At 34.3% G+C, this 10,445-nt stretch overlaps 1 protein-coding gene across 4 annotated transcripts; it reads left to right on the forward strand.

The window, feature by feature from the left end:
• Nucleotides 1-4,763: 4,763 nt before the first annotated feature.
• On the forward strand, nucleotides 4,764-9,671 carry LOC112720285 (uncharacterized). 4 transcript variants are annotated; one of them, XM_072206479.1, is made up of 5 exons: nucleotides 4,786-4,982; nucleotides 5,480-5,518; nucleotides 7,965-8,626; nucleotides 8,723-9,162; nucleotides 9,299-9,671. In XM_072206479.1, the coding sequence occupies exons 3-5, from the start codon at nucleotides 7,990-7,992 to the stop codon at nucleotides 9,392-9,394; spliced, it is 1,173 nt and encodes a 390-aa protein (XP_072062580.1). In that variant the 5' UTR covers nucleotides 4,786-4,982; nucleotides 5,480-5,518; nucleotides 7,965-7,989; the 3' UTR covers nucleotides 9,395-9,671. The 4 variants fall into 4 exon arrangements, with proteins under 4 accessions (XP_025626956.1, XP_072062580.1, XP_072062581.1 ...); XM_072206480.1 differs by having other exon boundaries at nucleotides 9,308-9,671; XM_025771171.3 differs by having other exon boundaries at nucleotides 4,764-4,982; nucleotides 7,965-9,162.
• The last annotated feature ends 774 nt before the right edge of the window (nucleotides 9,672-10,445 follow it).

The following is a 10,445-nucleotide window of genomic DNA, read 5'->3' on the forward strand; positions in this document are numbered from 1 at the left end:
ATTTATAATTTATTTATTTATATAAAATTATAAATTATGTTCATGTTATTTGAATTGACTCGTGAATTTGAGTTAACTTATGAACTTTTGATAAGTTGAGTTTGAGTTATATAATAGGATCAATTGTTAATGAGTTCAATCATGAATTAAACTCAATTTTTATGAGTTAAACTTTGAACTTGACTCGAGTCAACTAAGCTCAACTTATTTCTAATTCTATAATCAATTTAAATATAAAAACATTTTTAGTCTTAAATCGAATTGACCAGACAACTGATTTACAATTCTTCAATCAGATCGATTAGTCTAATTCAATTTTTGATACACTATTTGAACGTATTACAAATAAAAAAATTAAATAAAAATATGAGTTAATTATAAGGTAAAAAGTTAGATGCAGTTAACTTCATGTGAAGTTGATAGTTGAAAATAGTTAGATGACAATTTAGTCAAATTTATCAAATTATTTAAACTCTCAACTATCAACTTCACATAAAGTTAACTGTACCTGAGTTTTTACCTAATTATAAATATTTTTAGTTTCTTATCTATTAAATACATTAAAACAAATCTTACCATTTTTATTCAGGAATTTTTTTTAAATAAATATTTTAATTACTAAAATATGTAATTTATAACGTATTTACTAATTTACATTGCATTGATTTATCTCATTTACACTGTAAACAAGATAATTATGAATGTATTTCGTTTATCGTATAAACGGGATATATGTATTTGTAAATATAAAAATATAATTTTTTAAAATAATAAAAAATCTTAATAATTTAAATTGGTTCAAATTTTTTAAAATAAAATGTTTCAAATAATAGAAAAGATTAGGTTTCAAAATAACAAAAATAAATGATTTTAACTCATTAATTAATAGGCGATTGAACTTATTACGTAATTTAAAACTGTCAATTTAAAATTAGTTTATTATTTTTTTAGAAATCAATCTATTTAATATCTTAAAATAATAAAAAAGTGTTAATAATTTTTAGTATATTTTATTATTATTTAAATTTAATTATTATTATATGTCAAATAAAAATTTGTAGCGTTATTTAAATTTAATTATTATTATATCTTAAAATAGCTTATTCTGTCATTTGGATGATGTTGATTTGGGTTGCTTTGGTGATGTGCCTCTTCCTTCTCTGAATGAGGAAGCTTGCAATAATCTTACGGCACCAGTTACTATGGAGGAAGTCAAAACAGCTGTTTTTCACATGAACTCTTTTAAAGCTCCATGTCCGGATGGGTTTCAAGCTTTCTTCTTCAAAGAATATTGGGAGATCATTGGTCTTGATGTTTGGAAGATGGTTAAGCAGGCATTCTCCGGTGTTACTCTTGATCCGAGAATGTTGGAGACTTTACTGGTTCTCATTCCAAAGGTTGAATCACCGGTATCTATGAAAGATTTCAGGCCGATTAGTCTCTGCAATGTAGTTTACAAGATCATCACGAAGGTCCTTGTTAATAGGCTTCGTCCTCATCTTGCGGAGATTGTTGGCCCGCTTCAAGGAGGATTTATTCCGGGACGAGGAACTCCTGACAACATCATTATTGCTCAAGAAGTCCTCCACTTTATGAAGAAGACTAAATCAAAGAAAGGCACACTGGCCTTTAAGATTGATCTGGAGAAAGCTTATGACAGAGTTGACTGGAGGTTTTTAGCTCATACCCTTAAGAGCTTTGGTTTTCCTATTCCTACACTTAATTTGATTATGAATTGTGTCACTGCTTCTTCCTTATCTATTCTTTGGAATGGGAGTCGTCTGAATGGCTTTACTCCTAGCCGAGGTCTTAGACAAGGAGACCCTATGTCACCCTATCTTTTTGTGTTGTGTATGGAGCGACTTGCATGCTTTATTAGTCATCAGGTTGATTTGGGCTTGTGGGAGCCGGTTGCTATTTCTAGAGGGGGACCAAGAATATCCCATTTAATGTTTGCGGATGACTTGCTTCTATTCTATAAAGCTACAAAGAGACAAGTGCAAAATGTGATGTTGGTTTTAGAGACTTTTTGCAAAGCATCTGGGATGAAAATTAATGTGGAGAAGTCTAAAACGCTTTGCTCCAAGAATGTCTCTGCAACAAGGAAAGAGGTTTTCACTGGGGTATCCTCTATCAGATTTGTCTAGGATTTGGGCAAGTATCTTGGAGTTACCCTTAGCCATTCTAGAGTGACTCGTTCAGCTTTCAATGGTGTCCTGGATAAGATTCGGAGTAGGCTAACAAGCTGGAAAGGGAGTTTACTCAATCGGGCTGGTAGACTCTGCTTGGTTAATTCTGTTGCCGCTGCTATTCCCACGTACCAGATGCAGGTCTCTATTTTTCCCAAATGAATCATTAGTAAATTGGAGTCTATGATGAGGAATTTTTTTTGGAAAGGACAAGTTGATGGAAGAGGATTGAATCTTGTTAGTTGGAAGGTACTGGTTACTCCAAAAAAATATGGAGGTTTGGGGATTAGAGATCCTTATTGTGTAAATATTGCTCTTCTTGGGAAGCTAGTTTGGACTTTTTTCCAGCAGCCAAACAAGCTATGGGTCCAATTATTGGATGCCAAATACCGATCATCTCTATATGACTGTTTTAGTTATCCTAAGAACAAGGACTCTCTCATTTGGAGGTGTCTTTGCAAGGCTTGGAAAGTGTTGAAGGATGGGTTTGCTTGGTGTATTGGAGATTTGAACCAGAATTTTTGGTTTTCTAGCTGAAGGAGAGAAGGACGGTTATCTAATGAGATGGATTATGTCCACATTTCTGATTCGAATCTCCGGATACAGGATATTTGGTCGGTTGGTAGGTGGCATTTGGATGCTCTTTATTCTCCTTTATCTCAAAATCTGAAAGATAATATTCTCTCTTACAATCCAGATGAACAAGCAGGTCCGGAAGTGGGTTGGTATTGGAGTGGGTCTGCTGCCAAAGTCTATGACTCACGCAATGGTTACTTGTGATTGTGTAAGCAGCTGTTTGGTTGGGAGGAGAGGGAGAATTGGCTTTGGCTTTGGCGTCAGCTTGTTCCGGAAAAGCATAAGTTTTTGGCTTGGTTGTGTCTTAAGGAGGCTCTTCCTACTGCAAGTTTTCGCTTTAGAAGATGGATGTCGTCATCGGATAGGTGTCCAAGATGTCTTTCTAGCCAGGAATCGGTTATACATTGTATTCGGGATTGTCCAAAAGCTCAGCTTGTCTGGTAAAGGTTGGATATTCCTTGTCATCCTTTGGATTTGAAGAACTGGTTCTTGTATCATAGCAGAGAGCACCCGTTCAAGTTCTTTTCGGGACTTTGGTGGATATGGCGAGTAAGGAATAACGACATCTTTAATCCCCATGAAACTTGGCCTCCGAAAAAAGTCATTTGTCTGGCATTAACTTCAGAAAAGGAGCTTAGAAATATTTTTGAATTACAACGTATGTCCCTTCCCTCTACTCTAAATGGTTTTTGGAATCCCCCATCCATTGGTACTTTTAAGATTAATTGTGATGCTAGTTATTTTGGTTCGGGTGATAGTGTTGGTTTTGCTTGTGTTATTAGAGATTGTAATGGGAGCTGGCAAAGGGGGTGTTTGGGAATGATTGAGAGTAATAGTATTCTTCAAGGAGAATTGTTTGCTATTTGGAGATGATATCTCTTAGCTTGGGATGTGGGTCAACGAGATGTTATTTGTGAGACGGATTGTGTGGAAGCATTTAATCTTGTTACTCAAGATGGTTTTGGGTTTATTGATCCACTGGTGCTCAAAATAAGAGATATCATGCATTGGAATTGGCGTGTTGACTTTCGTTTGATTATGAGAGATGCAAACACGGTGGCAGATACTATGGCAAAGATGGCGATGAAGTTACAACTTTCGCATATGAAGCTTCTTTCACCTTGGGAGGAGTTTAAGAGTAGTCTTAAACGGGACTGTCCCTCTATTTAAGCAGTTCCTTGTTTTGTTTCTTTTGTTTTTCTTTGTTTAATTTATTTCAGTCACAAAAAAAAATTGATTTAATATAAATCCTAATAAAAACTGTTAGCGGGTGGAAGTTAGCGAATGGAAAAAGCTATTAAACTGCCTAGCGTGTTAATGGACGTATAATGTTAGTTAAAAATTTGAATTTACACTAAATTAATTTAAATTTAAATTTTTTACTATTAACACTATTAATATGTTCACTTTTCCAAACAGTTGAAATAAATGAAAGTATATAAGTGGTAGGCTAATATTAATCTAAACTAACATTATACGTCCATTAATCTAAACTAATAGTCTAACTTTATGTTATTTGAAACTATTCATTTTAAAATTTTTAGTACAAATAAATATAAAGAAGTTATTAATTTAAAATTTAAATAAATTGGTTTCTAAAAAAATAATATATTAATTTTAAATGGATAATTTTAAATGAGATGTGATATGTCAATTAATCAATAAGTTAAAATCACATATTTTTTATATTATTTTAAAATCATTCATCTTTTTTATTATTTAAAATTATTCATCTTTTTTATTATTTGAAACATTTTATTTTTAAGAGTTTAGTCTAATTTAAATTATTTATATTTTTTATTATTTTTAAAAATGATATATTTATGTTTATAAATACGCATATCTCGTTTACCTTACAAATTATATATTTCAATAATTAAAATAATTAAATTATTTATTTAAAAAAATCCCTTTTTATTCATTTATTAACTTATTATCAAACGGAAACAGTGACTCGTGGCACGTTATTACTGGACGGTGACAAACCATTATATAACAGCCTGATAGATTAGCATTGAGTACGTGTGCGCGAACGTGTGTTACTGTGCGCACACTCTACACTGCTCCCATCCCAGCCTCCTCGTTCTCTCCGCCTCTTCTTCCCTCTTTCCTCTTCCTTCGTCTTCTTCTGCAAAATCGAATCTCAACACTCTCAATCTCTCAACCTTAACACATTTTCCATTATTACTTTTACTTTTTTTTTCTATTCTGAAAGCGGTAATCTCTCTCTCTCTCTCTCTCTCTCTCTCTCTCTCTCTCCATGTATGTATCTGTATGCATAGTTGTTTTAGCGTTCTCTTTTTTCTTTGTCGTTTAGGATCAAGCCCTTGTCGGGGTTTTTCTGAGGTGAATATTTCTTTTTTTAATATATATTTTCAGAATTTTTATTGTCAGGGAGGCTAAAGAATTAGATTTTTATTTCCACTTATGGAGATGTTAGACCCTTGGATTGGAGTGTGGTGTACGATTTTTTTTTCTTTTGGTTTATGATGAAATTATATCGGGAAGTTTTCTGGGGTATACTTTTAATTGGTGTCACAAAGTGATAATGAAAATTGAAAATTGAAACTTTGTCTAGGTTAACCCCTTGGAATTTTTCTCTTGGGTACAGATGACTGTTAGGTCATGAATCATGCTTATTATTATTATTATTATTATTATTATTATTATTATTATTATTATGTAACTGACTTTTGTGTTGGTAATTGTTGCAGGTGCTTGTGTTGCTGCCAATGTTACCACCATTGAAAGAGGTCCAATAGCTAGAAACACTTTCCTTACTATTTAATTTATTATTCTGTAGACCGTAGAGTAGCCCTTTCTCTGTTTTTATGGTGCTTCTGCATCTCTGTGTTGATATACTGTCAAATTTTGTTCCCTCAAATGAGTACTTGACTAGTTGTAGTTCACTGGCTTTGAATAAGATTGCAATAGAGGAAACAATTAAGGAAGTGAATGACTAGTTTTGCTAAGAATGTGTTTGAGAGTGATTCAAAAAGAGAATGCGGAATTGCAAAAATTCCACCCCTTGCCACTCAGAGTCCTTTTCCTTTGCCCCCATTAAATTGGAATGGGAAGGAGGCATTGTCATTATGCCCCTTTCCCTTACCCACTAAACTTACGATTCATTTTATAGGATGACATGATCCATTCTAGTTTGTTCCTTGCCTTTTCAATCTATTCCTTTATGAGCTTCTCTCTTCCATCATCTATAGAAAACTCCTTATATCCTCCTTATAATTTGCTCATAATTATGTTGATATACCTGTCAGAGTTAGAACAAAATTTCATTTTCTCAAACGAAAAATTGCTCCAACAGCCGCCAAAGCCTCATCAAGACACCTTTTCTTAGTCCTCCTTTCTTGCTTCCAGATTTGAATGGCCACACCAGCTGAATGAAGTATTGCTAATGCAACTGAACTGAGATTATATGTATAATGTGTTTATTCAGTGTCGGGAATCGTCAATGGATTACAATTACATATGTTTGAAATGGTACTAATAAAAGCCTAGAAATGTGTTTATTTGGGAAATCACTAGCACTTTGTTGGGGGAAATACAAGTGGGGTATCGATTTGTAGTGGAAGATTTAGAAGCTCCACAATCTCTCCAAGAGAAATGCTCAAAATAATCAAATACACCTAATTAATCCCTTCTACTTTTTCTTAATGGTAACATGACTCCGCCAACTAATTAATGAGTCCTACGATATTTTTCTTATAGAGTTCTAAAAGGATTGGTCTTTACTCCTTATTCTGCATATTGGTTGCATGCATATTCTGTTAAAGATTGGTACCAATGACAATTTGGATGAGTTGCTTACAATATGGACTTCGAATATGAGTTTTTTCCTTGTGCTAAGTGGGGTTGGCTAAATGGATTGAATAATGCCATTGTGTCCTATAATGCTATGTCTATAGACAAGGCATTTTTGTCAAATGCTTAATATCCAAACTATTCTTGTCAGTTTGGATAGGTCCATAAGTAACTTCTTTTAACTTTTAACTTATGAAAAGTTATAGCATTAATGTTTGGTACAATTTTCAAAACCAAATTGTAACTTTCTAAAAAGCTATCTAAGTGCTTATGGAGAAGTTAAAAAAAATGACTTCTCTTATAGTAAAAAGCTTTTTATCATTCTTCTTTTAAATAAGCACTTTTAGCACTAAAAAACCAAACACAAAATAACTTATTTATAAGTTACTTTTAATATAAGTATTTATTGTTTAAATTCTTTTTTTCAAAGGAGCTTAATTAAGCTGTTTACCCAAATTGAGCCTTAGTGATGTTATATATTTTGTTTTATTGCTTTAGTATTTTATATTATTTCTTGTCATTTATATGTTTCTTATATTATGACTTACTCTTTATACTGTGCATACTTCATTATATCTGTTTATTTTCCCTGCATTCCATTATGATACTTGTTTTCATTTACTTCTTTCTTTCACTTGCAGTTTTGAAATTTTAGTTAGTTTGTGGTCAAACTTTTGTTATGCGTTTCATCAAGTATGGTTTGTTTTGTTGTTTCTTTCAATTCCTTCAGCCAGATGATTAAACAAACATGACTTTCCCTGATGGTCGAAACTCTCCCAAGCAAGCCTAGATGAAAATATGAAACCTGTACATGTGTATCACTAATCTTTTTCTATTCTTTGTGGCAACAAGCTTACTGTAGATCTCTCAAAATGGTAACAATTTGTTTGTGTGCTGCAAACTTTATTAAATTGGAAACTACTAACTAGTTTTGTTGATAGTGAGGTAGAATATGGAAAATGGTATATTATACGTTAGATTGTGTGCTGATAGTACCAAATCATTACACCATCTCACATAGCCATGATATTGATTTTGCTACTAATATTGGTTTTAGTAACACTAGGCAATGAGTTGGTAGCTCGTGACCTTGAGGCAGGTTTATCATTATCCTAGTAGAGAGTACATAAAATTTGTGTTGTTTTAGAAAACTATGTTCCTATCTGCTGGCTGTAGTACATATTTATATTTTTGTTTATCAATGTTGCGTTTATAATCACATTTTGTTGGGGTGTAGCCACTCTTCTTGAACCTCTCAGATATTTTGCTTGTAAGCTGTTTTTAGCATAAGCTAATCCAAACACACTTAATCCACTCAAGAAGCTTATTGATATTGACCCCCCCCCCCCCCCTTTCTCTTCTTCCCTCCTCTTGTAATTGTAGACCTTGGAGTTACAGAGATAATAATATGGACCAGCAAAACCAAAATAACACTCCAGATGGTTCTGGCGATGTGCCTTTGAAGCGCAAACGTGGTCGTCCAAGGAAGTACCCACGACCAGATTTGGAAGATGGTTCATATATTTCACATAGTTACAGTAAAAAGCTGAATTCTGTCAGTGGTGAGCCAGCAGTAGTACATCCTGGATTTCAAGGGGCTAATGTAAATCAACACTTCCAAAGGAATCAAGAAAATGATGCCATGATTGGTCAGGCAGTTTCTGGTGTAATTGAGGCAGTATTTGATGCCGGGTATCTGCTCAGTGTAAGAGTTGGTGACTCTGATACTACTTTGAGGGGGCTAGTCTTCAAGCCTGGACGATACGTTCCTATCTCGTCTGAAAATGATGTTGCTCCAGGTGTTCCAATGATACGAAGAGATGAGGTTCCCATCCCTTCTGGAACTGCTCAGTTTCAGAATCCTCTTCCAAAGGAAAGGAATGAACAGCATGCAAACATTAATAGAAATGAAATTCATGCAATGAATGGGTCACCGTCACTCCCTCTTGTACCTAGAACGGCAGCTGGTTCTAGTAATTCAGTTGTCACTTTAGGAAACAATGCACCTACTGTGGCAGGTCAAACCGCTCCTCAAATACCTGGAGGTAATATAGTGCCTGCTTTGCTCCAACCTACCAATTTTTCAAATGGGTTGCCAGTTTCAACTCCACCGTCCCAATTTATGGCCCAAGTTTCTGTAGGAAGTGGATCAAGTGTTGCCAAAGAAATCCCAGCACCAGATGGAAATCGAGCACTTATCTCTCAAACTAGCCAGAACATCTTGTCGAGCAGCATGCAGTGCGAAGTTGTTCCTCACCATCAGTCTTCTAATCTGCCAAATGAAGAACTGAAATCAATGAGAGTGCCTAACGCACCATTTGAGCAGCTCGTTACAGAGGTTGTCAAGAGGATCGAAGCTCCATCAGATGTCATGGATGTTGACACTGACAACAGTAAGCCAGGTGACAAGACGCAACTGAAGGAATCAAGCTGTAGACAAGAAGAAAAAGTAAATGACATGGATCAACCCGTTTTAATTAAGCCTCTACAAGCTGTACAATCTCATCCTCAGGAAAATTCCACTTCTGCTCCCCAACCGTCAGACTTTACCAAGACCGGAAAAATGACAGAGTTATTGCAGGTAAAAACAGTCTTGACTTAAAATTGTTATGCAAGTAAGATGGAAGCTAGGATACCAAAACTTAACACTTGATACGTAGTCTATTATGTGTATTTGTTGTGAACTGTGTACTGACATATGGCTATAATTTGTTAAGATGTTGCAGGATAACAAACCGGAGAACCAGGCATCCAAAGCAGCAGATCTAGGATCTGGGTACCAGCTGGATGATATAAGGAATTTAGGAACCTGACTTGGAGATGGAATAACTGTTCAATCAACAAAACCTTTAATTTAATCAATCAATTGTAGCTAATGTGCCAGCCGGGTTATATATCATAAGTTAGGCAAAATTTTCTGGCATATCTGAAATATACAGGTCTAGGTATCTCAAGGGTCTTGAATAATTTTAAACTTGCATATCTATGCCCTGTTACATTGCTATTAATTATTTTAAAATTAGAGACGCAACCTTCAAGTAGGGATGCTAATTAGTAATTACTTTATTCACAGAGAAATTGTTACTGTCATACACAGGTGTCTCTTTAACCATTTTATATTTTCTTGGGTACATAAGAACCACAACGTAATATTTACAAATCTATATCCATATCCAATGTCCACCATCACATCTGGTGGCATTAGCCTTGCCACAAACTGATCTTCATTCTGCCGCCATAGAACCTGTGATATTAAAGCGTCATAAAATCAGATATTTGTCTGAACCCACAACATATATATAAAGCACTCTAAAAGTGTAAAAATAAAAACTAAGAGATCTCTCTCATTCGCCCTCCAGTCCTAGAGTGAAAAACTCACTTTGATATCTCTGTTACTCGATGAATGAACCCATACAAAGCTCTCTTCTTCTAGCACTTTCCAGAGTGCAAAAGTTTTTAACATTTACTTTCATGGAAGTATTGACTCTTGAAAATATCACTGCTGCATGCTGAAGGAGGAAGCGGGATTCCCGGACGCACATGATGCCACAGAATTTCAGTTTTCAGCACCACCAAACGTGAACAAAATTTTCGTATACAATGACACAGAACGCGCTAATTGCATTGTAGTTTTCTGTGTAACACAGTACTTATCTCCACATTTTGCTAATTGATATTAAAAACAACACATTCTTAAACCGAGTTTAAATTTGTGTGAAGAACCTTTTTTAAACGTATTCAATGTTTTGCCATAAATTTATTTTATGAAGAAATTTTGTCATATTTTTTTCCGATGATACATGTATATTTTTCTACCCATTTAACCATTCATCCACCATATTAAAAATGATTACTTTCTTCAAT

The sequence above is a fragment of the Arachis hypogaea genome, chromosome 11 (genome assembly GCF_003086295.3).
Source record: "Arachis hypogaea cultivar Tifrunner chromosome 11, arahy.Tifrunner.gnm2.J5K5, whole genome shotgun sequence".
In the NCBI taxonomy this organism is placed as follows: Eukaryota; Viridiplantae; Streptophyta; class Magnoliopsida; order Fabales; family Fabaceae; genus Arachis; species Arachis hypogaea.